Source organism: Rhineura floridana, chromosome 8, assembly GCF_030035675.1.
Source record: "Rhineura floridana isolate rRhiFlo1 chromosome 8, rRhiFlo1.hap2, whole genome shotgun sequence".
NCBI classification, from domain to species: Eukaryota; Metazoa; Chordata; class Lepidosauria; order Squamata; family Rhineuridae; genus Rhineura; species Rhineura floridana.
This window is the reverse complement of record NC_084487.1, coordinates 106113133-106140539: the sequence shown is the minus strand read 5'-3', so window position 1 is coordinate 106140539 and position 27407 is coordinate 106113133. Positions and strand designations below refer to the sequence as shown.

General features: G+C 41.4%; 1 protein-coding gene across 4 annotated transcripts in view; it reads right to left on the bottom strand.

Moving 5' to 3' along the window:
• The window catches only part of CELSR1 (cadherin EGF LAG seven-pass G-type receptor 1), a 248708-nt gene that overhangs the window by 28697 nt on the left and 192604 nt on the right, over positions 1-27407 (bottom strand). For all 4 annotated transcript variants that reach the window (XM_061640286.1, XM_061640288.1, XM_061640289.1 and 1 more), the window contains 11 exons: positions 24282-24465; positions 23434-23535; positions 21868-21962; positions 20823-21032; positions 17291-17474; positions 15727-15870; positions 14485-14686; positions 12019-12186; positions 9399-9525; positions 7485-7685; positions 3728-3902 (listed from right to left, as the gene is read on the bottom strand). In XM_061640286.1, the coding sequence (XP_061496270.1) occupies positions 3728-3902; positions 7485-7685; positions 9399-9525; positions 12019-12186; positions 14485-14686; positions 15727-15870; positions 17291-17474; positions 20823-21032; positions 21868-21962; positions 23434-23535; positions 24282-24465 (1792 nt within the window). The remainder of the gene's footprint in view (positions 1-3727; positions 3903-7484; positions 7686-9398; positions 9526-12018; positions 12187-14484; positions 14687-15726; positions 15871-17290; positions 17475-20822; positions 21033-21867; positions 21963-23433; positions 23536-24281; positions 24466-27407) is intronic.

The window sequence follows — 27407 nt, the reverse complement described above, 5'->3', positions numbered from 1 at the left end:
GTGGCTTATAACAGTTCTTTTTTATCAAGGGGTGCAAGCTAACTATTACCTAACTATCAGGTAATGAGAACAAATATAGCAAATATAATTAGGAAAACGTGCAAGCATCTGAAAGATTTCCACAAGAGTTTTTGTGGCTATTCAAAATGGCTCCAGATCTGTAGACTGTAACTCATAACTCCAGGGTTATCTATTATGTTAGGCTTCAGTGATGATACTTTACACTATATGTTTCAACTTTAGCCACTGAGAAACACCAAGAGCTCTTGAATTCAGATTAAAGACCTCTCTAAACAAAGGGGAGAAGTAAAGAGATACAGAACATTTTGTTTTCTTTTTTTCGGTACATAGTATTCATTTTGGAGAATAAGGCACGGTGTAGGCAGCTGGATAGCTCACAAATAACTTGCTTTTTCTAGCATTTAGCTACTTATCTCAAGGAATGCATCTGCAGAGAAACAAGCTTGGTTGAAAATGTAGCTTTTCAGCATCTAAACAATTTAGGGATAGGCTAGGATCAGTAATTTATGCAAGCATTCCCACTTTTTGAAGCAGAAGGAAAACTCAAACACATTCTGGAGAATATATCAAAGAAAAGATTTGGAGTTTTCATGCTGTGAAAGTGAAGGTTTTCAAATATTTTCTCCTGTCATATATCTTTTTCTATAAGAACTAATAAATATTTTCTGAATATTTGTGGGGATATAATCCTCTTTATCTTTCAGCATCTTAATTTTTGCCAAGAGCCTCCATTTTCCTGAAAACCTCAAACTCGGATACAGAATATTAGAATACATAATTGCCAATAATTTAATTTGACTGCAGATTTTGAGGTTGTTTTTGATATATGCTTTTTTGTGTGCAAAAGTTCATAATTTTACTTGCATGTCAGCTACAAAAAGAAAACAATGGGTTGTTTTCTACGAAGCATACTTCTGAATTTTCCACTTCTGACTTCCTGGGAAATCATGCATGACTCACAATAAGCGGTCAGCACACCTTATCTTCTGTTTTGTTCTATTATTGCTGATTATTTGCAGCAAACATTCAGCTTTCCATTATTACTTATTGTACAAATATACATATAGAGTGAGACTGGAGACTAGTCAAGCTCTAATTTCAGCATGTGTTAGGAAAGCAGACAATTACATTTTTAACATGTAAAATAACACTGAAAAGTTGATTATCTTAGAAGTTATGTTAAACACATAATATACACTTTCTTTATGGCTGCTAGCAGTAAGATTTTAGTGACGAGTATCAATGGATATAACAAGCATAGTGAATGAAGGGACATGCCCCCACCCTCAACTTGGGCTTTGAATAGAGGTGGGTGAGAATTCTGCCCACTTCAGATTTTTAGCCAAATTTTATATACTTTGCATGCTTGCTACGAATGTAGTGGCTTTTTCGTGACATCCTTTCACAAAACTTCCAAAAAATAGCAACTAGCAGGCTGCAGCTTCTCTCTCTTTCTCTCTCACACACAACCCACCCCCTTGTATGTACATTCAATGCAGCTCTTTTTTTTCAAGAGCATGTAAACAGTTCCTCTCCCCCTCCATGAATAAGAGTTCACTTCACAGAATCACTCACATTGTTTTTATTCAAACAGCAAGGTCTCCACAGTAAGCTTTTTAAACACACACACACACAAAACAGTCTCCAAGTCTTCCGTTTCCCAAGCTGTTGGCAGGGAGGGTTTTTGGGTTCTGTCTGGGTGTGTTTTGCATGGGGGGGGAATCAAAGGAGGAAGAGGAGGAGGAGGAGGAGGAGACAGCGATTAGGTGGGTTAGAGGGAGAAAGGAGGAAGACAGAGGAAAAAAGAGAGAGAGTACAAATTGACAGCCGGAGCATTCAACAGTGCCATCCTATATGTGCCTACTCAGAAGTAAGCCCCACTGAGTTCAATGGGACTTAGTTCCAAGCAGGTATGTGTTCCTGGGGGATGCTGCCCTGTTACCTTTTTTGCAGCTGGCCCCCTTAATGAATGCTATTCCAAAGCAGAAAAAATATAAAACAAGTAGAGTCCCACATTTTTCATTTAAATGATTTTTATCTTCACACACTGTCTATTTAGTCTCACACACGCTGCTCTTCCCCCACACCCTGAAAAAAATCCCTACTAGGAACACATCTCACTGAGACATGGAAGCAAATTGATTTAATTTCTAACAAGGCCCCAGAGGCACAAGGGAATAGGTAGCTTTCATTCAGCTCAAAGCACCAGAAATCTCTGGAGGGTGAACATAAAGAAAAAGTAAGAGCCCTGCTAGGTCATGACAAAGGCCCATCCAATCTGGTACCCTGCTCACAGTGGCCAACCAGATGCTTTTGGGAAGCCTGCAAAGTTCATTTGGATTGTTGAGAAGCCCGCCACTAAAATATTTTAGGCTGGTGAGCACAAGAGACAGGCCTTTTTCTGCCATGCCCCCATCTCACCTATGGAACACAATTTTGGCAGAGGTTAGGCAGACTCTGTCATTCCTTCCTTTTAAATGAGCTTTAAAGACACTTCTCTTTTTTTTTAGAATGGCATTTGGAGACAGAAACGTGATGCTGGATGTTGGGCTTTCCATAATCGGGCTATTTGTCCAATGCTGGTTTTTGTTTTCTTTATTTGTTGAAAGTTAAGGGATTTTATTATTCTATGATATTTTACTGACTGTTTCATTTACTTATTCAACAGCTTTGTAAGGTAATTATTCTAAAAAGCAGTATATAAGCCTTCTAAATAAATAAATAATTTAAAATATGCATAATTAAAAAAAATACAAGGCAGGTGACTACCAAGCAGAGGACTTTGGGGAAAGTGACGCCTCAGGGAGGGATCAGCCTCACTGGAGCGGCTTGCTTGGTGCCTCTTCTGTGGCCTTTTTGGGTCCAGGCAGAGACCTTTTTAGTCATCCAGGCTCTTACATTGCGGTTTAAATTGGGGTTGTAAATGGTTTCTTGCTGTATCTATTGTACAGAAGTTAGTTTACATTATTATATATAGTATTTCTAATATAGTTTGGTTCTAAGACACCCAGGGAATATTTATTAATGGATGGCCATGCACATTTAATAAATAATAAATAAAATAATAAATTAATCTTCTGCCTGCTCACATTTTCTGTGTGCCTGAGATAGTACTTCTACATGTGCAAGTGAAACCTAGAGCATGTCTGCCTCTTCTGCTCAGAATATAAAAAACATGGCAAGCTACAAAGTAATTATAATAAAGTGAGTGAAGTTATTCCTGTGGCATGTGTACAATTCTTGTTCCAACTTGAATACAGTTAAGTCCTTTTATCTGCACAGAAGTTACTTTAAGTAGGGCAAGAGGCATCCAGTACAAAAGTCATATCTGCATTCATTTTGTTTAACTCGTGTGCCTTGAAGTGAGCCTAACATCTAAATGCATCGTTGGATTAATATAATCCTGAAGATGTAACTGCTTCTAGAACTAGGCCCAGCAAGTAGAAGGGGGAGGAATCATAGAGCATATATTTACATTACAGATTTAAACTGATTTAATAATCATTTTCTCTCCACAGGGAACTGAAAGTCCATAAGGAGTGCTAGGTATCTCTAGCAGAGACCTTTCAGCACCCTCACCAAATTCCCAGGATTCTTTGAGAGGAAGCCATGATGGTCATACTGATATAAAAGAACTCTAAGTTTGTAGTGTAGATATGCCTCCAATATTTTAGCTTTTTCTCCTTTATTGTGAATTTTTCCTTACCTGTTATAATGGCAGGAATCCCCCAGCCCATGACGTAGTAGAACCTCATGTGTCCAAAATTGATGTTTCTCACTTCAGTCAGCATCCGGTAGATATGAAGCTGTTCAACGAACATCCAAGCGAAGGTGCTCATGTAGAAGTAGTGCAAAAGAATGGCTATCACAGTGCACACAAACTAAAAAAGAGAGAGCCCGATTCAGTTAAAATTGCTTTTGCTGAACCACAAAATAATCTAGCACAACAGCTAGACTTTGGTTGTATTTAAGCAAATATAGGAGCTACTACCAAAAAGCCTAAGGCCGTGCCTCTTCTTCTGTTACATAAGGATATGTAACATAAGAATATGGCCTTGCTAGACCAGACCAAAGGTCTATATAGTCCAGCATCCTGTTTCCAACTATAGCCAACTAGATGTTTCCTGCCCACAAGCAGGACATAAGAGCAATAGCCCTCTCCCATCAGGGTTCTTTAATAACTGGATTTCACAAGCATACTGCCTCTAAACCTAGAGGTAGTATACAGCCATCACAACTTCCCCAAGTATAGAAAGTTTATCCTAACTTGGTGGTGCTTCCTTGAGCATACTTGCACAACTTGTGACTCACCAAGTTGAATGCAGCCTTCTAGCTATGTATGTAGCCAACCAAGAACTCAGTAAAATAAGTATTGTACTTTTGTTGCTTATCTGAAAAAATGAAGGCTGCAGGGGAGGGCAGGCTATGTCAAACATAAGAACATCCTGTTGGATCCTAGTAAAGACTCCACCTTGTCCTGTAACCTATCTCCAACAATGACTAGCCAGATGCTTCCAGAAAGCCTACAAGAAGGGCATGAAAACAACTGCCCTCTCCCACTGATTCTTCCTCCCTGCCCCCAACTGATATTCTGAGGCATGCTGCACTTGCCAGGCCACAGTACATGGCTGGTTCACCTTGGTGGGTCACACACTGCAAATCCCTACCCTTTTATCACAAATAGTAAAAGGCTGTGCCAGTGTGTTCTAGCTTTGATATACAATGGAAAGAAAACATGCTGCATTTGGATGTAGTAATAAACCATGGTTTACCATTATAGGAAAGAGACTAGGCGAGGCTCAGGCTTCTGTGCTCCCTCTCCCCTCTCTTCCTCCAGCATGGTTGCAAAGAAGAAGTGAGAAATGTTTACTTCTATTTTTGACTAACCACAGTTTAGCTTTTTGTCCGTGTCTTAGCTATGGTTTACTACAACAATGGGGAACTGCGACACTTCATATGCTGTTGGGCAACAACTTTTATCACCCCTGACCATTTGCCATGCTGGCTGGGGGTTTGATGGGTTGAACTCCAACTTCAGACCTTGGTTTATGAAACTGGCTTGTTTTAATAAATGATAGCCAAGTTCAGAGACAGAGAAGCTGCTGGACTCCAACTCCCACCAGCCTCACCTAGCATAGTTAGTGATGATGGGTCAAGGGAGTTGTAGTCCATCAACATCTGAAGGACCACAGGTCTCCCCCACCCCCAGTTAAGATCAATGACAGTTTAGGGTTTGGATATAGCACAAAACTGGTTAATTGAAAATGGAAGCTAAAGTTTCTGATCTTCTCCTTACAGCCATGCTAGAGGAGAAGAGGGGTGTATTCAAGATGAAGCCTCACCTAGGTTTGTTCTTGTAACAATACACCATAGTTTATAATTACATCTGAATGCAGCCATAGGCTCCTACACTTGACTACTCAGGAAGGGTGAGTAGAATGATACTTGGCCACCTCATATACAAAGAAGTCAAGGAGGCACTAAACGTCCCCTGACCACCATATAGGCCACACTTGCACTTTGAGTTGCTCTGGCTAGTTCTTTCAGCAAAACAAATACATACTCCTGAAAATAATAAAAGCTTTTACCACTCTAATGCAACTCAGTGTGTGTGTGATGGGCGTAGGGTTGGGCTTCTAAAAATATATATATATTGTACAGGTCACGATGAAAACTGCTTATTTCAGGTATGCAACAAAGAAAATACATCATTTTTATTTTCAATCAATCATCCATGGATGATTGAAAGTGAAACCTCTCTCTGCCATGTGACTGTTGCTTTACAGAGACTTGTAAAAGCTAGACTAAATGACAAGCAATGCCATGTCATATGTGCACCCACATTCTTTTGACTTTTCATGCTCATTAGTGTGTGACTCCTTGGACAATTCTCATTCCATAAGGAAAGATTAATAATTGCTTGAACACAGTCATCTTTACAGTTTCAAGGAGTGGCCCTTTACTGGGTAATATTCAGCTTGCTAAAGAAAATACCTTCACAAATTGTTTAAGGAACAGAACTGGGCAGTATATTGTTAACTGAGCAACTGAGGGGTGGAGATGAGGGAAGGCTGCTGTCGTCATGCTAATATAAAAAGAATTCATTTCTGAAAATCCTATCAAATGCAACTGTGGGTATTATAAAACATAAACAGGTCTTCTGACTTGTTGAAAATGAAGGAATGATGTAATTTTTTGAAAGAGCCATCCACTGAAGAGGATGCATTACCTACAGTATTCTATGGTGAATCTTGAAACCCTAAACACAAACTGATTTTCCTGAGTAAGACAGCGTTGAATTATTCAATAAATTCTAGAACTAAAAAAAAATTACTTTGAAAAACCCCTCACATCAAACTCTTCTTTACCGTTAAAGACATCAGAAAAAGCAGACTAACAGCCTTCTCGTTGATGTGCTACATTATGAATTACCCAAATACATTCTGAGGGGGATACACATAGTCCAATCTTGTAGCTGTTTATTCAGAAGTAATCCCCATGTGGCTGACACCAGGATCATTATTATTATTTATAAATTTAAAGACCCAGCATTGGAAGAAGCACAACCACCATCTTCCCCTCTCCAAATACCTCTGACTCTTGCTGCTGACAACATAGCAATGCTATGTCAGGGGTAGAGATGCGAAGGCCTAGGGAAAATAAACAGAAAAAATGGGAGGAGGGGATTGGGTCCCCCCCTATTTTTTTCAGTTTTTTCCCTGGAAAAACTGGGAAAAAACAGGGGAGAAACCCAGGGAGGAGGTTTTTTTCCTCCTGAAATGTTCTGCTTTTTTGGAGGGGAACCTTCACATCTCTTGTCAGGGGCCAGAGACATTGTGGAATAAGATGGCAGCTTCTGTAGTCATGGAGTCTGGCACTTCCTTCTTCAGTGCTGGGCCCTTACGAGAAGAAAAAAAATTATGCCAGCACCACTACCTCCCTATAGGGCAAGCATGGCTCCCCACCCCCTCTTTTCTTTTAAGGGCCTAGTGTTGCTGGCTTGCCACAGGCACCTGGTTGGCCACTCTGAGAACAGGATGATGGCCATTGGCCTGATCCAGCAGGGCCCTTATGTTTTTATGAGAGAAGCACCAAACTGGGCAGCTATAACAGCCTCTCATTGCTGCTTATTCTGGCAGTGCACAGACAGTCCCACACCCAGGTAAACTCACGGGGATCCTGTCAGGATGATTTGGGGGGGGGGGCTGGTGGGCACTTTGCCCAGAGGCCTCTCAAACCTGGCACTGGGCCTGGTAATTATCACTTTGAACAATGGGGCTTTCTTCCCAATAAGTGTGCATAGGACAGTAGCCACAATCAATGCAGTCTTCTTGCACCCTATTAAATGTGTGCATCAGTTCCGTGACTGTGATAAACAGTGTCTACATTGTCACAGGAACTGTGTCAATGTGGGGTTTCTGCTTAAAGCATGTTATGGGAAAGTCACTGAAATGAACTCTTACCGGATTTTCTGTCTGGTTGATTCCCATCAGGAAGACTAACTCTGAGAAGAAGAGGGCAGCCACCAGGTTTTTGTGGATGCTGTGCAGGTTGGAGCGCAGTGTTCGGATCAGGACAAGGAGGATAAAGGTGAGCAGCAAAGCCACCAGTGAGATGGAGACAGTTGTGTAAGTGATAATCTTGAGAGGAAGGGCCTCGCCATTCTGTGGAGTAAAAAAAAATACTTTTTTTTTGTACATGATCTTCCCAAGTAGACTTTTTAAAAAAAATAATTTCTTAGTCACTGAGTTTATTTGGCAAAAAAAGTAGAAGAAGAATTACATAATGTAAGGAAGTGGGAACTGTAGTGACTCACCTTCCAAAATGTGATAAAAATGCCTCAGAAATAAGCCTTTTTAAAATGTCAGGCACCATCATCTGATTTGGTGGATTAAAAAAAAGTAATAAAAAGAAAACCACAATTAAATGGATTTCAAACTGCCTAACTATTTTTCATTTTTCTCCAGATTTATAGCTTTCTGAAGCATATCCATACCAATAGAAAAGACCATTCTGTGCCAAGAGGACAACCCTCAAGGTTAGTAAACTCTAGTAATCCTTTTCTGAGCCTTTATGTAAGGATTGCACTACAGCCTTTTAAAAGAGAAAGGGTAAGATTACACTACTGACAAGTACACTCCACAGACTCACTCATCTAGCCTATAATCAGAATTCTATGCGGAATCTGGTGCCTGGCCCAGAAAAGGTACCCAGAGCAGATTTAAGAGACTTTTAGGTTTGTTTTAAATGTTTCTAGCCCTCATAGTTCTGGGAATAAAAGCACAATCTTGCTTTGCCAGAACATGATCAGCAATTGGCTCTAGGAGACATATTCACTTACTGAGATCTACAGAGTGGTGTGTGTGTGCATGCACACATGAGTGTATATAAACTGGCCTGCAGAGACCACAGTAACCATCATACCTACAATGGCAATAATGAGCAGGGCTCATTGCTAGGAATCCTGGGGACTGGCCTACATTCCCACCACCCTGCAGCTTCTGGTAAAACAGTGAAAAAGACTTTCCTGGCTTCTCTGTGGTTATGGTCAGTGACAGGGAAATGTTATTCTTCTCTGCATTTAGAAACATCTGGGTAACCTATAAAGCAGCTCTCAGTCCTGACAGAAGTTCATTATTTCACATAGGACTGAATCGGGCACAAGGTCTGTGACTTCCCTCTACCAAGCTATCTACCGATGCAAGGACTTAAAATGGCAAGTATGGACTGAAGTGTAGAATAATGGTTGCAAAGCCACAATTCCATTTATATTTTGGAAGACCAACCTGGCTTCATGTCCTGTTTTTATGCCTCAGTTTATTCACAAGACCATGTTTGTCCAGTGAGGAAGACATCACATCAGCTGCTGGAGGATTTACTGTGGACCTTGGATAACTCACCTTCTCTCACCCTATTCTCCCCATCTGTAAAATGGGAGCCAAGGTAATCCACCTTGCAGGTTTATGGTGAACCCAAACACAATTAAAACTGTAGAGCAACTTGCAAATTGTAAGGGTTACATAAATGATAAAGGATGCTCATCCCACTCTGGGTGCTCTTTCTCTATGTGTTTAATGTGGGATGTCAGGGAATACAATGGTGATAAACACTTCATAAGAATGTGGTGGTGATGAACTCGTTTCGCAGAGATTTCCAATGTAAGATGGTAGCAAGCAAAATAAGTAAAAACAAAATTCACTTTGTAGCTGAAGCAGGTATTGGTGTCACCCCCCCCTGATAAACTGATAGTTTGCCTTTCAAGGTAAATGCAAAACCCTGATGGCAGAGGTAGTCCTATTCACAAACTGCTTCCATTAAATCCTCTTAATTTCATTACTTTAGTAGGCAAAAAAAGAAAGTTTTAAAAAATCACCTACTTCACGTTTTGAAATATCCATTAGGACAGCAAAACTGGTCATATGGTTGCACTGGCAGACAATACGGCTCTGGCTTCTAGAAAACAGCTCACATCCCTTTGAGGACCAGCCTCCTGTTTGTCCAATTCTAGTCAATGAGAGAAGCAAAGAAATGAGATCCAATGGCATCTGTTGACTGGTCTGGCTGACAGACTGAACTGTTTCAACAATCAATTGCTATTTTCCTTAAATTGCAATCTCCTTCATTCTTCCCTTAATAAGTAGCAATGCAGTGGTTCTCCAATTCCAAACACAGAATTTTGTGAGGAAATATAAAAAGGAACAACATTCACAAAGCTTTTTTTTAAAGATGTTTTTAAAGATGTTTTGTCTTAATATATTTTAAAGTCTATTTTCAAGATGTTTTAGAATGTTTGTAGTGTAGCCCTGGGCTCCATTTGGGAGGAAGGGCGGGATATAAGTTTAATAAATAAATAAATAAAATCTGATGCTTTCCATATCTTCCCAAGAAGGGCAGCCATGTATTCTACCAGGCAGCTCCTTAAGGTGGTAATAGGTAGATTAGAATAGCAAGAGGTTGTTGCTTCTTAAACTTTGCCTCAACATGACAAATGACCAGATTATATGCAAGTAACTTGAGTAACCTAAGTAACCCATTCTTATTACTTTATTAGACTTAGCTGTCTCTTTGATCTTCAAAGCAGTATTGAATCTTCTGTTGATTAGAAAGCTGCAGTAAAACACTATTATTATGTCTTTCTCATTATTTGGTTTCATATATGTCATTTTGATGTACTGCATATTTTTCAGAGGTGGCAATAGCTGTAATTTTTGCATACAGAATTATAGGACAACATCCAGACAAAATTAAGCATTTTAGGCCTCATTGATTCAAATGGAGAACTAAGTATGTGCTCAAATTTCTCCCATTGAAATCATTAAGTTCCCACTCTACTTAATAGTTCTTGTTTGGATGTTCTCTTATCAAATGCGGTTGCTGTTGCTCTTGCATTTGCTCCCAGGCTGGTAAGAGCCCCAGGCGGAATATCATTGGCCCCCAAGTTGTCAATCAAATGACAAAGGAGGGCTGTGTGGGGAATTGTGTAACAGACTTGCCAGCAGACAACTGAGAGAGATGGGAGTTGATGCCTTATTTCCCATCCCTTATTTCATACTGACAGTGGCCTTTGGAGAAAACGAGTTGCTTACCAGGAGTCTAAAGTTTACCACCCATGTGAGCTGCTGTTACACGTAGGGGAAAAGGCTTAGTACATTCCCCAGCATCTCCAGGTAGGAGTGGAAATGTCCTGTCTGAAACCCTGAAGAGTTGCTGCCAGTCAGTGTAGACAATACTGAGCTAGATGGACCAACAGTCTGACTCAGTATAAGGCAGCTTCCTATGTTCCTATCAGTTTCCAAAGATGAAGCTGACATTGACACACACACACCTGATAAGTATAATGTAAAAACACATAGGCAGAAAACCTGAGGTATTCTCTTAGGGCAACATCACACATTACTTCTATTACCTAGCTTGTAGCCATATTAGGATATTGGGGAAAAACTGGGGTCACAGCACACAAGGAAGGAAGGTCCCTCTTTAGCTGTGATCTCAATGGAATTCACCCCCCAACTGCAATTATAAAGCAAAAAAAAAGGTTCCCATTGGTATCAATTGTATCACTAACTGGAGAGAGAGAGAGAGAGAGAGAGAGAGAGAGAGAGATTTTATTACCAGTTGTAGTGAGATGGGGGAATTTCCATCAGGATGGTGACTGGGGAGGGAAAGGTTAAATTTCTTCTCCCTGCATGTTGCAGTCCCCAAGAAAATCACACACACACACACACACACCAGGATTTTTTTTAAAAAAAAACACCCTCGTGAGGCCACAAGTCATGCAAATAAAATTACATGTGGGTAGGCCCTTATTGATATGGAAGTAACTATGGAAGGATCAGCTAGCTAAGCCTGTGCTGACCTGTATGAGCACAAGGCAGGAATTACAGCAGTCATCTGTACTTTATGCAAGCTCCCTTTTTTCTCGTAAACAAATCCTTAGATAAACTACAATTCTTCCCCCCCCCCAATATGGGTCTGGAAGATGAAATGAACAGAGGTCAGAGGTTTCACAGAAACCACTTCCTTTCCACCCACAGGCATGTACTTTCTGCTTTTCATTACAGCCAATGAAGATAACTAATGAGAGCGACAGCAAGTCACTGATAACGAACAGAACTGCCTTTGGGCCAACTTGCTGTTTCTTCAAAATGATAGCTTGACAGTGTGCATGTCTCTCTGTGTGTGCTCTTTAAACTCAGATGATCTCAGTAGATGAAGATATATACACTTATTTCTGCTAAACAGTCTAGCTTTGTTTTTGCTATGTGTTCTAGAACCTGAGCAGATATATAGTGTGTAGTGGGCATAAATAACCATTTCTCTTTTTTAGCACCAAGGACTTGTACTGGTCTACACTCAGGTTAAATATTTATTCTTCCTGATAGACAATGACAGCACATAAGATGTCACTGACTTCCTGTATGAAGAAGGCCAAATGGTTACCATTAACATTCAAATGCAATAGGTCCCTTCCAACATAGTACAGATTGTGAAACATACGCAATTGAGTGGTTCCAGAACACACAAACTGGCTTTGTTCTCTCCTCTGTTTCCAGCATTACATGCTCAAATGTAATGGGGCTCTCCAGAAGATTTGGTAAAGACTCCCCATCTCTATAAACTATTGCACTGATTATTGGGCTGTTAATGATGGGCCGATTGGGTAATCTGGCAAAACAAAACAAAATTACCATTGCAGATGCACAACCAAAGCTATCATATTAGTGGTTGCATACAACAGTCAGCATGGATTTTTCGCATTCCACAATGTTAAATTGAAAATACCCCCCATGCCATTCTGATCCTTCCCATAAGCACATTTCAAAACAAAACCTTACAACACTTATAGTCCTGAACTCAGAAATGCTTGCTTAACAACTCTCTAAATTTTCATGGCAATACACAAAACAGTCAGAGAGAATCGAGAGTTCAAAGTGTAAAGAGAGAGAGAGAGAGAAACTAGACCACGTTTGGACTTTTTTCTGTCAGAGTTCTCTTAATTTGTTGAAATTAATTAAAAATCAGCCATTTCCACAGAGTACCTGTAATCCTATTATTGAACTTGCCCCATACTCTGACCCTCATCTTCTGCAGTTTAAAAGTTTAAAAAATGCCTGGCTGATTTTTAATTAAGAAATTTAGCATTGAACTCAATGCTCAGTAAGAACTGTCAGTGTTCTAAAAGCCAGACTCATAGCTGCTGGGCTTGGCTAATCAGGGGGCCACACCCACACCAGACCTTTATTTCACTTTAGAGAGTCATGGCTTCCCCCAAAGGATTCTGGGAAATGTAGTTTGTGAAGGGTGCTGAGAGGAGACTCCTATTCCCCTGACAGAGTGTCAGTGGCCAGAGGGGTTTAACAGTCAGGTGCTCTGATTGAAGCTCTGTGAGGGGAACAGGGCATCTCCTAGCAACTCTCAGCACCCTTCACTAGCTACAATTTCCCAGGATTCTTTGGGAGACGCCAAGACTATCTAAAGTGAAATAAAGGTCTGGTGTGGATGTGGCCAGGGACAGCTTTGGTTTAAATTTGGGTGGGAGGCTACATATGCCTGCTGTAGAATAAAAAGGTGGGGGAAACCCTGAAAAAGAATGTTCACAATGTTCTCCTTTTGGAAAGGAAAGGGGCTTCCCCTCTGCCCAGTGTCCACTCATCTAATCTCCTCCCCTCCCCCTTCCTCCCTCTCCCTCCCATTCCTGCCCTCCTCCTCCCCCTCCCATTCCTGCTCTCCTCCTCCCCCTGTCAGGTCAGTTTTACCTATTCTAAGCATGATTGCACAGGAGTAAATCCCATGAACTCAAAAAGCATGCAAATGATCCAACCTCCCCTCCTCCTCCCTCCTACCCTTACCTCTTACACCTTCCCTCCCCCTTCCTTCCCCCCTCCCTTCTCCTCCCCCATCCCCTTCCAATCCCCTCCTTCCCCCTCCGCCTCCTTCCCCTCCCCTCTGCCCTCCCCCTCCCCCATGGTCAGTTTTACCTATCCTAAGCATGATTGCACAGGAGTAAATCCCATTGAACTCAATAAGCATGCAAATGATCAAACCTGCCCTCCTATCCTCCTCCCTCCAATCACCTCACTTTTGCCCCTTCCCTCCCCCTTCCTTCACCCCTCCCAATCCCATCCTTCCCCCTCCTTCTGCTCCCCTCTCCCCCCTTCCTCCTTCCCTCTACTCTCCCCTCCCCCTCAGAGGCACATGTTATCAAATTCAAGCTACACAGGAAGTGGACTGGATTGTGAAAGACCAACTCAAATTGTGTTTGCATTTTTACAAACTTGTAGAGCAGTCCAATATCTCAGAGTGGTCAGGTCTCCTACTCCCCTGCTGCATTCACTATAGCTGCCCAATTTCCCTGCTTTTTAAAGTTTGGTAGAAATATCTGTTGGTTATAGGTATGTTCTTAAACCGCAAAGTTTTTTGCCTATTATTGAATTTTGTCTAGTTTCACATGAGCACTCTCCATGGTGCTTAGGTGGGAATCAATGGTGGGCCCAGTGTAAAAATAAAAGGTTGAAGGGGCAGTTCAAATGTTCATTATGTAACGACTGCAAGACTCATGAGATGGCTTATGTGTACTACTGAGCCATCATAAATCAAAAACCACAGACAGAACAACCATAATAGCGTCACATAACTTTATACACAAAACATTTAAATGAGTTCATACATTCAACTGCGAGCCAACGAGTTATAAAAAATCAAGTGATGTACAGACGTGTATGAACTTGCCCTAAGAAATCTAACACTTCTTGCCAAACTGAACTCTCTTTCACCATAGATTAGATTCTAGTATATAATCTGGAACAACAGAGACAGCCTTGTGAAGAAATAATTTTTGAATACACCTAGTATTAAATTTGCAATATAATTTTGCTCTTAGGTAGCACAACCTTCCCATCTCAGAATACAATAAACAAGCATTACTCAAAACAAATTAAAGAAGGTCAGAGAGTTAAGTTTTACCTTAAGCTCCTTCGGTCTGGATCATAGCTCTCAGGTAGAAACTGCCCCAGGGTTCGGTATATAATCACTATAGCAACAGCATGTCGGTTAGACTCCTCTGGATGCCGACGCTTTCTTTTTGAAAGTACATTTTTACTCTTTAAAATCTCATCTTCCATCTTAGAAGACAATCTAAAGTTTGAAGGCTTCATTGTAGGAATTGCTAAAGACAAAATCAATGCCAAATTTTACTCGGTCGTCCAATGTTTGAACTACCATTTAAAGACATACTTTTGAGGTAGTTTTAAAAGGATACATTCATCTTTGCCTTGTGAACATTGTAACTTATCTAACAACAAAAGATGACTGGAAATATTTTTTTCTCTTCAATTGTGCATATCAAAAAAACAACCTTGTTCTGAGCTAAACAGTTCAACAACTGGGCAAACTTTGCTGCTTAACTTCCTGGATTGAACATTACCCGTTCTCTGCCAGATTGTCATTTTGTGCATGTATAACAATAACAACAACAAATTATATGATTTGTTTCACACTGTGAGGATCTACTTCTGCAAAATGTGAAAATATCCTTGCAATCCATACTCTCACCACCTGGCAGTGTAAGCCTACACAATTTGTATCCCCATTACTCTTAACTCTTAATTATCAATTTATTTTAGGTATCTCCCAAGGACATTTGGAAAAAGGTTGTAATGCAGATTTTTGCACCCCCCCAAACGGCTCCAGAGGGTCTTCCAGTCTCCCAAAGCTGATTTTAAAGGTGCACAGGAGGCTGGGAGGAGAAAGGAGAGGAAGTGCGTCATGTGCACAGATGTCCCTTGCACCAACAGACCTGCAGTGATCGATATGGCCGAAAATCTCCTTCCTGCCCGATATTCCCAGACATCACACTTGCCCCTATCTGCATATGACTATCCTGGGTTCTGTCTTTTTGTCACCCTGAAGTGTGAAAGCATATCTGTTGAGTGAGACAGTATGCTGGGAACAGTGTTTTATATAGATAATTAAGTGCAAGAGTATTACCCCTCTAAGGCTTACCTTCTCACTCCCTGGACAACATGCACTGGGTTGGATCTAGACTTTGTCATGCTTGAAGTAGATCCAATGACTAGCTTAAATCCAATTAATTTAAGTAGGTCTGCTCTATGTATGACTAAGTCTAGATCCAACTCCTTTTGTCTCATAGTTGATCTGAGAATTCCTCTTAGAAATTTCCAAAAGGCTGTAAATTAAGCATTCTACCTTTTCTATCAGAAGCTCTGAACAAAGTGTCAGGAAACAAAACAGATGATTCCAAATCTCTAGGATAATCTCCTTTAATCACACCAAACTGCGGTACTTTAGCTCCCGTAAAATTAGACTTTTCAAAGATGTCAACAGCAATAACTAAAAAGAAAAAAAGTTTGCCGTAATATATATGAGTTTATTTTTGCCACATACAATTCAAACATAAAGTGATGTTTTAATATATTTAAGGCTTTATTAGTTTTGTTACCTACGTGGATGTTGAAAAGAAATCTGGCTCTATGGTTGTAAAGCGTTCACTCAATATTAAGAATGTAAGTCATTCCATTAACATAAATGAAAAAGGCTGCAATCCTGTACCCACTTATCTGGGAGTAAGTAAGTCCCAATGAATTAAATGGGACTCAATTCTGAATAGCTATAGTAAAGTGCTGTAAATGTCTTGTCCCTACCTGGATGAATCTCTCTGACAATACAATTTCTATACTCATGTTTTGATGAGAATACAAAATTGGGAGGAAATTTACTGAAATGTCCCATCTGAAAAATTAGTCATATTGCATGGAGGCTCTAGAAGCAATGCTGAAAAATATTTGAGTCAGATACATATCTGAATATTGCACCTCAGTTTCTTATGTAATTTGTTACTTGTGCCTTAACACCCAAGTACAAATGACTGAAGACATTTTGGTGCTTAAGGTGGCAAATCTAAATGGTGCAAACCGCATATTGCAAGCTTGGTCCTCTCCAGAATGGATAAAGTGATAAAGTGCACTATTAAAGTAATTTCTTTTATGTTGTGGTCCTTCTCTACCACCTTAACACACCCAGAAAATGTTATGATGTATGTGATGTAGTTGTTGACTGCCTTCAAGTCGATTCTGACTTATGGAGACCCTATGAATAGGGTTTTCATGGTAAGTGGTATTCAGAGGTGGTTTTACCATTGCCTTCCTCTGAGGCTGAGAGGCAGTGACTGGCCCAAGGTCACCCAGTGAGCTTCATGGCTGTGTGGGGATTCGAACCCTGGTCTCCCAGGTCGTAGTCCAGCACTCTAGCCACTGGGGAGACCAGTCACTATCTTTTAGCCTAACCTAACCTGAATATAAAATGGGAGAGAGGAAGAATGATGTATGCTTTTAGATGATGCATCCAGGTGTTGTAGCAGGCATAATCTTAGGATAGAAATCCTCTCTTATGCAAGAGAAAAGAGGAAATGCCTCTTTTAACATGGTGCCTGCCATCTGCAATTTTTTAAATACTTGTATTTAAAGTTATGATGATGATGGTCAGTATCCAGCTAAGATATACTCAAGGAGACCCAATGAAATAAACAGACTAAAATTAGACATGACAAACTTACATCGAGTGATTTCAATAGGTCCCCTCTGAAAATTACTAAGCCTGATAACACCTAATAAGCTACCTAATTAATTGTATGCACATTCTAAGTTGTTTAAGGCTTTTAAAATCAATCTAACCAATGAATCAATGAAACATTGCAGGCCTAAGTCTGAGGTATTAGGAAGTGAAATCTGATTGCAAAATGACAGCTACTTACTCATATTTGTGGTAACAATTATGAATGGTTTCATGTACGTTTTTTTCATGTTCTTTGCCATATTATGGAAATATTCCTCGTAATGTTTCAGCAAGTGCACTGTGCCCCCCTCTGTCCTTTGGATGTGTTCCCAATGCTCTTTGGTACTAGGGTCCAGTAGAGCACTACCTGCTTTTATGATATTCTGGAAAAGAAAGGAAATTATGTTATGCACAAAATAGCAGAACAATATTCCCTGTCAAAAGAAAGTAATATTGTTGCTACAGTTAAACATGCAAATGAAACACTGCAGACACATCCTGCTATAATCTTACATAAAAGGTCATGCTGAGCTAAGTTTTATTTTCAGTATTTCACATGATTCAAGATAAGAACGGTAAGCCTACTGTAGGATCCCCATGGAAAGCTTGTAGGATTAAACTTGGTTGAGCATGAAACTTGGCTGAGCATTGGAAAACTTGGAATGGGAAGGGACTATCCCAACTTCCATCTCCTCACACTGCCACTGCTGCTGATGCCCTTACTCAGAATGAGAGAAGGGGGCTCTTCATGAAGCAAAAAGAAGCAAGGCTACAAGAAAAGGCTGCTTTCCCCTTCCTTCCTGGCAGCCTGCCTTTCTTGACTCCTGCTTTGCTGCCACCTCCTTTTAAAAATTATTCTTATTTGCGTGACCACCCAGATCTCACCTTTGGCCCAGACGGAGCCAAGGAGCAGTGAGGACGCTCAGGACTTGCTTGCCCCCCATCTCTGAGGCTGTGTGTGTGCCAGTCTCCCCCCTTTCTTCCACCTACATTCTGCTCCCCAACCTCTGTCTCCAAGATGCTGCAGCAGTTGAGGGTTTAACCCCCCCTCCCACATGCCTGAATGCATGCATGCCTGCAGATGCTTGTGGGGGGGCAGATGTGTTTGTGTGTGTCTGCATGCACTGATCTGGTTCGCTTTCATTCCCCAAGTGTACGCTAACCAAGTCATCAGTTCTGATAATCATCCCAACAGCTAAAACCACTAACCCCCCTCCTCAATCTATCCCCCCTTTTGTCTTCACAATCTAGCATCCCCACCACTATCACATTGCTGCTTCTTGATGATGATTTTTAAAAAGCTCAGCAGGTTGGCTAAGGTGGGGTCCACACACTGCAGCTGAAATGTATTTATTTATTTAATTATTATTGCATTTATATCCCACCTTTCCTCCAAGTTGCTCAACGCTCCCCCCCTTCCATTTTATCCTTACACAGACCCTGTGAGATAGGTCAGGCTGAGAGACTGTGCTGGGTCCAAGGTCACCCACTGGGCTTCATGGCTGGGTTGGGATCTGAACCTGTTTCTTAGTCCAGCACTGTAACCCACTGGAGTTGGGAGACAGGACTGTGCATCTTCAGACTATGGGCTGGTTCATATAGAAGTTGAACTCCATTTTAAAGGCAAAGCTCATCGTGATGGAGTTTAAAGGTTCACACTTCTTACCTTATATGAGCCAATCTGTTTTGCATTAATACTGAAGGGGAAGGGTTAATCTTGCAGCTTCCTAATGACTACGCCCTCTTAAGGTCAAACTATCTCTTCCTCTGGTTACCTTGGCAACCTAGCATGCTCAGTTTGTTCCAGAGTAAAAAAAAAAAACAAAGGAGGAGGAGGGAGTGGGTGTGGACTCACCAAAGCATCGGAGCTAGCCCCTAGAGATTCGAAGCACAGACAGTTTTTCCTTCCCTTTTTGGATTAAAATTGGATTGATTTGCTTCGGATTTAAGGGAGAAAGCAGCGACTTGCCTTCCCATGGGCTGAAACATCATGTAAACTCAGCAAATTTAACAGGCATGTGAGTAGCACCGATCTTGGAGTATGTCCCAATGTGAATGAGCCCTATGTGTGTGGGGGCAGGGATAGTTCTAAAGGACGGCCAGGTGGGGCACTGGCCCGAGGGCCCCTGGAGCTACAGGAGGCCCACTGCCCTCCTTCCACGATTCGCAGAAGCATCCGCGGACCACCATCCCCCTGCTATACCTACCTTTCCGTTGTTTTTTGCGGCGCGCAGATTTGCCATCAATTAAGATGGTGTCTGAAGTTTCCTTAAGGGGCTGAAGCCTTTGCCACCATCTTTGCTGATCCATGGATGCTTAAGTACCACGGATCGTGGAGGGGGAGCAGAGGGGCCCAGGGCAGGCGGGTACCCAAGGGCCCTGGCATGCCTGGGGCCGGCCCTGTGTGGGGGTGAGGGGGATACCAATTTGATGAACCTTTGCATTAAGAAAAGAAAGCAACACCTCCCTGCCTGCAGGGAGCTTTTAATGGAAAGGGATATTTGGAGATGTGATTTTGCCACGTACCATTTTTTCAATTAACACGAGACTAAAATTACAATTAGCATGGGGGGGGGTCATGAAATTTTTTGAGCTTACAAAGGGGGTCCCATATTCATAAAGGTTGGGAACCACTGCTCTAGAAAAAATGGGTAGAGCAATCAATACAGGCCACAGCCAACCAGTACAGCTACACAATAGGCCATTCACATCTGGGGAAATTGTGTGACTATTTTGTGTTTGTTTTTTAAAGCTGCACTTTCTGGGCTTTGGGGAGAAAAAGACATTGAACAGAGAAAAGATGAGATGCGGATGTTTGATTATGACATCATGGAGATGTCCCGTAAAATGTGAATAAACAAAATGTGGCTATTCCACAGTAAATGCCAGCATAGAAGCAGTCTTAGAAAGTGGCTATGGGTATTCAGAACTTGGCCATTTGGGGGAGGGGATCAATGAATTTAGCTCCTAGTGAGTCTGAATGGAACTTTATACATGTGTTGGCCATCTGCAATAGTGACTAAATCATTTAAATAGTCAGCTCTTCTCCGCCCAAACATGCAGAGCCTTATTTAATATTCTTTTATTCCACTCTTTCTGTGACAGAACTCTTACAATACTTTGTTATGCACTTTAACAAGAAGTCATGCATTCCAGGGTTTATCAAAAATTTCATTTTCTTTTTTGGTAATAACATATACTTTATCTTGTGCCACCACCATACATTCACAACTTTTAAAAAATGTATTTCACTGCTTCACATTTACACCTAAAGTCTATTCTTGCTGCTTTCTACTACTTTCCTGTCTATGAAACTATAACAAGGAATTATTTTTAGAAGCAATAAGAGAAAAAAATAAAATTAAAATCCAGTCTCTGTAAGATACAGAAACTGCTGTCTGTATTTGTTTTCAAGTGAACTAAATTCCAAGAGGTTTTTCTGTTCTGTGACTTTTGTACATGGCGGTTATTTTTTGGGATCAGACAATACATGCATTCAGCATATCCTGCCCCTACACTGCAAACACATCAAGGCCTGAGCACTGTCTCTCTCTTAAGGAACAGTTTCAGGATCAGCATATGCTATGCAGACTTCATGGCCAGCTCTGTGATGTCTTCCTGCAGGGAGGGGACAGGATCATGGGACAGAATACACGTGCATTCTTTCTGGAGCTGTCCTTGCACAAGTGGCACAAGCCAAATTTTCTTCATCTCAGTTCAACATTTCTTACCTCATTGAACTCCACATCTCTTGTTGCAGCCAGATCAAACCCTTGTTGTTCACTTTCATACTGCAGCACCCTGATCATCATCTGGTAGGCTGTCCGTATGTCATTGCCGTAGAAGGAACTTGTGTGGTTCGTGGCATTCTGAAGCACTTTGGCTATCTGCACTGACTTGTCACCATCCATATTGGTCTCATTACGGAGAAGCTTTTCATTCTGATGCAGACCCAAAACAACAAAGGCCCAAACTGAGCAAACAAACTCCACCTCTCTTCTAGGTCAAAGAGCTTAATAGAATGCTGGTTCCTGTCTTTGGATTCAAGTATGTCTTAGACTTGCTTCACATGATTCCCCAAGTGTATAGTTCTATATGCAGTGGGATGGGAACTGATGCCTGAATTTGGGCATATGCAAACACACTCTACTCACAGTGTATGAAGACTGCCATGTGATCGGGGGGGGTGCGCCCGCAAGAGAGAGAGCACATCTGTATATCTATAAAATTCTATACATGGGGGGAAGAGGACAATTATGAGCCCAGTCCTTATTCCTGCATTCCACCACGTGTAGTGCCTGCCTAAACAGTGAATGACAATGTGAACCAGCTCTCAGTGGTCTCTGCACAATCTCACATATGGAAACCGCCACCAATCAGGAACTCAAACGCCAAAAGGGGAAGAACTGGTGTCCCTTCCCAACCGGCCCAATTCATTCTCTGAGCATGTTCTGTGTGGCTCATTTCTGCTCAGTTCCAATTCGTACAAGAGCGTTAAAGGTCCCACAGCAGTGACAGTGGATGGGATATGTGAATACTTACAGCACCACTAAGGAGTAACAATTATAGGTAAGGAATTGTAGGGTGTGTGTTTTTCTTTGTGACGTGTGCAACCCCACATATGGGAGGTGAATGAGCAATTCCCACCCAGTGGGCACAGGATTGCAAGGCAATGACTTAATATCACTGCAACTTTTCCAGTAACATTAAATAATGACTGTGACACAATGCATGAGTTAGTAAACATTCTACTCTTCCCAAGCACCCTGTTCTTACCATGAGTTTAAGATCGACAAAGCTGTAGGTTGTACAGTTAAAAAGTTCTGCAGGAAGCCAGCCTTTCTCACTGTTACAGTGCCGAACAGCATTTCCTTAAAAAGAAATCAAGTGGTGAGAGACAATAGCTGACTGCCATATTTAATTGGTAAGAAAATTACAAATATATAGCTTTCTGTCATCTTAAATAAAAGTATTCCTTATGACTTAGAAAGGAATCTTAACTGCGATGGGGAGGGGGGGTGCAGATTGGCAGATTCCCTGCCACATCTGCAGCCCTGCCAGGCAGCCAAGGCAGAATTATTATTATTATATATCATTATTACCTGCCCTTCACCCAAAGGTCCCAGGGTGTGTTACAATAATTTTAAAGTACAGCATTAAACACATTTTTTTTAAAAAAACCCTAAAATCACAAAACTTGGGTGGGTCCTAAAATTATACATCTCAGTTGTCAAAGGCCAGGGTAAACAGGTACAGTAAAAGGTGTGGGGTAAGGCAGTTTTCTTACCTATTTTGCTCTGCCAGCACCCAGCTAGCATTGCACAGGGGCCCAAATTGGGCCCCTTACCAGGCACTATGCCAGCTTTGGATCTAGCAGATCCACTACCAACTCTGCCCTGTCCCCAAACACCTTCTTATAGAGCCTTACACTGGTTACTGCTGGTGGGAACTCCACCATCAGTAGCATGTGCTCCGTTGCACTTTTGGAGAGTGCAGTGGGTGGGTTTGTGGCATCCATCACCAACAGAGCCTAATGGAAGGAACACCACTGAATCAGAACCCCTGACAACAGTGCAGATTGAAGATGATGTATCAGGAACATTTTAAAATATTACAGGTGTTTTAAGACTGTATTAGCAGTCAGAGGTTTGTCAGTCTTTCACCACTTAATGTATATCACATATAGCTCTATATATCACATGGAAAACATGCAACAATATTGCAGAATAAAAAATAATATTGCAGCTATGTTTTCAGACAGGATTCTTTCTTTTCCCACATTACAACCATTTCATTATGTGGTGTATTTTTAACATTCTGCCTTTTGCTGTGTTATTTTTTTTAACTGTATTCTTAATCATTTAATCTAGATTGGGGTTCCCAAACTGTGGTCCGTGGACCACCAGTGGTCTGTGAGCGTCATTCAAGTGGTCTGCAGCATGTCTGCATTACATATTCATTTTAACTTTAACTGTATTTGTATTGCTTCTTTTTTTCTATGGAATGCAAATTGTAGTACAACAAAATACAATGTCAGAAATAAAAGCAGCAATAAAAATACAATTTAAAATCATACCACATCAAGCACATTACAATTGCTACAACAGGAAGAAAAATCATTAAGTGGTCTGTGAAGATCATCAGTAATTTTCAGGTGGTCCATGGGAAAATAAGTTTGGGAAACACTGATCTGGATTAAACTTTTTGTCCGTGGTATCCAGGATCTTGTCTTCTGGCTCTGGTAACACATTCCTTTCTGAGTATAAGCCAAACTTTCTGAATTTCACTTTTTTCATACTTAAGCTACGATAACACTTCTAACAGGTTATTACTATTACTTACCCATTGATCCCTTGGGACAGGGCACTGCAGCAGGTTGTCCAAATTTGGTCTGTGGCCACCAAATGCCAGCTTCAAATGCTTTGGGGCATCCATTGTAAACCACTATGTGAGGTGGCAGGGAAAGAAAACATTTTTTCTACCAATGTTGAAGTTATTAACAGAAGCAATACTGCTTTGCTTAGGACAACCGTTAATATATTATTATGCTAGAGAATGTGACAGAATAATCCTGTTTTAGATTTGTAAAGTAGCAAGAGACGGAATTCATATAAAGTATCAATAATCAGATTTCATTTTCAATAGAAACAAAGGATTAAAGCAGCTTCTCATAAGACGTTATAATGTTTGTATATTCTTAAATTAGTAAGCTCATCTAACAATTCAGAAGTTTCAAAAACGGATGTAACAAAGAGATGGAACAAAAAAGAGATGGAACAAAGGAGCAGTTTGTTCTGCAGAAAAGGGTTGCATTGGAAAGGTACCATAAATTGTAGCTAATCTTAATATTCTGTTTATAGTAAATTTGCCGAGTGCCACGATAGACAGGTTCTTTTTATTCTGAAATGCAATGTAACTATTTATTTTATTTATTACAGAAATGTTTCTTCTGCCCTTCAACAGAACTTTTTAGGGCACTTTACATAAAAGGAAAACATAGAAACACTTAAAATGCAAGTAAAACAAATCAGAATAATAAGATACAACGACAAAAAAGGCAGCAAGATTTTAAAAACCCAGATAAAACAATAGGCAGAGCTAAAATAAAGTCTAAACGTCATGGGAACATAAAATGGTCTGGTGCTGATTTTAGTATCTAAAACTAGAATCAAAGATGTATCTATAGGTACCTTCACAGCCATGAACAGTAACTTCAGCAAAGGGATTGTCGCAGCGATTGCATTGTCGCCCAATCACTCCTGGTTTACAGGGACACTGCCCTGTTTCCATGTCACAGGTGCGAGTATGGGAACCAGAAGGGAAACAGTCACATGGGTAACAGCTGTCACTGCTTTGTGGTCTGTAATGGTTTGCCTGGAAAAAGAGAGATTCAGAGACCTTTACAAATCAGGGACATAACCAGTGGATAGCACCTTTTGACAGATTTTGCTTTTGAATGATTAAAAAGTTCCCTCAGGGAAAGGAACACTCATCAGTAAAAGGATGCTTAAAGTAGAGTTGAAAACATTGGCCAAAGGATTTGGTCCTGAGAAGACTGGCTTTAAAATGTATCCTAATACAGAGAAGTACTATTCAGCCTCAGTTTTACTTCAAGCATGAATTACTATAGCTTACCTTATAGCTTTGAATAAATTAAGGACTGTCAAGTACTTTTGCACATTTCAGCCTATTTAAATGTACAAGATTTTCTTTCTCTCTTTCTGTGAATCATGTTTGAAGTGGACAACATTTCTGAGGTAGCTACACTTTTTTATTTCAACTTTTTTATTTCAACACATTATGTACACATGGCAGGAAGCTGTGACTGGTCCAAGAACATATGCATCAGAGCTTGATTATGGACACAACTGGAGATAATATTCAAAGACGACGGTTTAATTCATAAAATTTTAATGTATATCCCACCCTTCCTCCCAGGAGCCCAGGAGAGCAAACAAAACACTAAGAACACTCTTAACCACAGACATATCTTAACCACAGACTTTAAAATATATTAAAACAAAACAGCTTTAAAAACACCTTAAAAAGCAATTCCAACACAGATGCAGACTGGGATAAGGTCTCAACATAAAAGGCTTGTTGAAAGAGGAAGGTCTTCAGTAGGCACTGAAAAGATAAGAGGGGTGGCACCTATCTAATATTTAAGGGAAGGGAATTCCACAGGGTAGGTGCTGCCACACTAAAGGTCCGTTTCCTATGTTGTGCAAAATAGACCTCCTGATAAGATGGTATCTGCGGGAGGCCCTCACCTGCACACTGCAGTGATCGACTGGGTATATAAGGGATAAGACAAATTTTCAGGTATCCTGCTCCCAAGCTGTATAGAGTTTTGTACACCAAAACCAGAACCTTGAACTTGGCCTGGTAGCTAATGGGCAGCCAGTGCAATTCTTTCAACAGCAGGGTAACATGTTGGCGATACCTGCCCCAGTAAGCAATCATGCCGCTGCATTTTGCACCAGCTGCAGCTTCCAGACCAACCTCAAGGGCAGCCCCACATAAAGCACATTACCGTAATCCAACCTGGAGGTTACCAGTGCATGGACAACAGTGGTCAGGCTATCCTGGTCCAGAAACGCTGTCTTACCACCCAAAGCTGAGAAAAGGCACTCCCAGCCACTGAGGTCACCTGGGCCTCTAGCGACAAAAATGGATCCAGGAGCACCCCCAGGCTACAAACCTGCTCTTTCAGAGGGAGTACAGCCCCATCCAAAGCAAGCAACTGACCAATTCTAACTTGGGAACCACCAACCAACAGCATCTCCATCTTTAGGCTTCTAGGATTCAGGCTCAGTTTATTGGCTCTCATCCAGCCCACCATTGAGTCCAGGTACTGGTACAGGGCTTGCACGGCCTCTCCCGATTCACATGTTACAGAGAAATACAGCTGGGTATCATCAGCATACTGCTGACACCTTGCCCCAAATCTCCTGATGACCACTCCTAAGGGCTTCAAAGAGATGTTAAACAGCATGGAGGACAAGATGGTACCCTGTGGCACCCCACCCCACAACTGCCAGGTGGGCAAAAGACATTCACCCAATGCTATTCTCTGAAAACGAGCCTGGGGGAAGGATCGGAACCACTGTAAAACAGTGCCTCTGATATCCATCTCACTAAGTCAGATCAGAAGGATACCATAATCAATAGCATCAAAAGCTGCTGTGAGCAAGTAAGAATAATAGGGTCTCACTCCTCCTGTCCTTCTCCCGATAAAGGTCATCCATCAGGGCGACCAAAGCTGATTCATTTCCATAATCAGGCCTGAACCCAGATTCGAATGGGTCAAAGTAGTCTGTTTAATCCAAGAGTACTTGCAATTAATGTGCCACAACCCTCTCAATCACCTTCCCTAAAAGGGGGACATTTGCAATGGGTCCAAGGTGGCTTTTTGAGGAGTGGTCGGATCACTTTTTTTTTCAGGGTGGCTGGGAGCACTCCCTCCTGCAAAGACGCATTGACCACAGCCTGGTTCCATTAGATCATACCCCCTCGGCAAGCTTTAACATGCCAGAAGGACAAGAGTCGAGAAGACATGTTGCTGGTCACAATAGTCACAAACACCTTGTCTACGTCATCATACCATATCAACTGAAACTGATCCCAAGAAGCTGCAGCAGAGATTGCATTGGACACCTCACTGGGGACTAGAGTAAATGTGGATGGGGCATCAAGATTGCTAGGGAGGCAAACAACTTTACCCTCAAAGTGCCTTGCAAACAATTCACAGTGGGCCTCTGAAGGGTCTAAAACTCAATTTCCTGGAGTTGATGTCAACAGACCCCTGACAATATGGAACAACTCCACTGGATGGCTACTTGAGAATGCGATGGAGGCAGAGAAGTGGACCTTCTTCACCGCCCTCATCGCCACACAGTAGGCACGGTTATGTTTCACTTGTGCCTGATCAGCCTCACACCATGTCTTTTGCCACTTGTGCTCTAGCCGTCATCCAGCCTGTTTCATTGCCCTTAGTTCACTAGTGTACCAAGATGTAAACCAGGCTCCACAATGCCGAAGTGGGCACACAGGGGCAACTGTGTTAAGAGCCTGACACGTCTTGTTGTTCCACAGCATGGCAAGGGCTTTCAACAGAGTCACCTGTTCTACCTGAGATTCCCCCAGGGCATTCAGGAATCCAGTGGATTCCATTAGTCTCCAGGGGCAGACCATCTTAATCTGCCCACCACTTCCCCGCAGGCTTCAATTGGCCCAATTCTCAGGTTGGCCCAATGTTTTTTGTTTTTGGAATTTAACTGTTGATGCCAGGTTTATAGAAAGCAATACAGGATCTG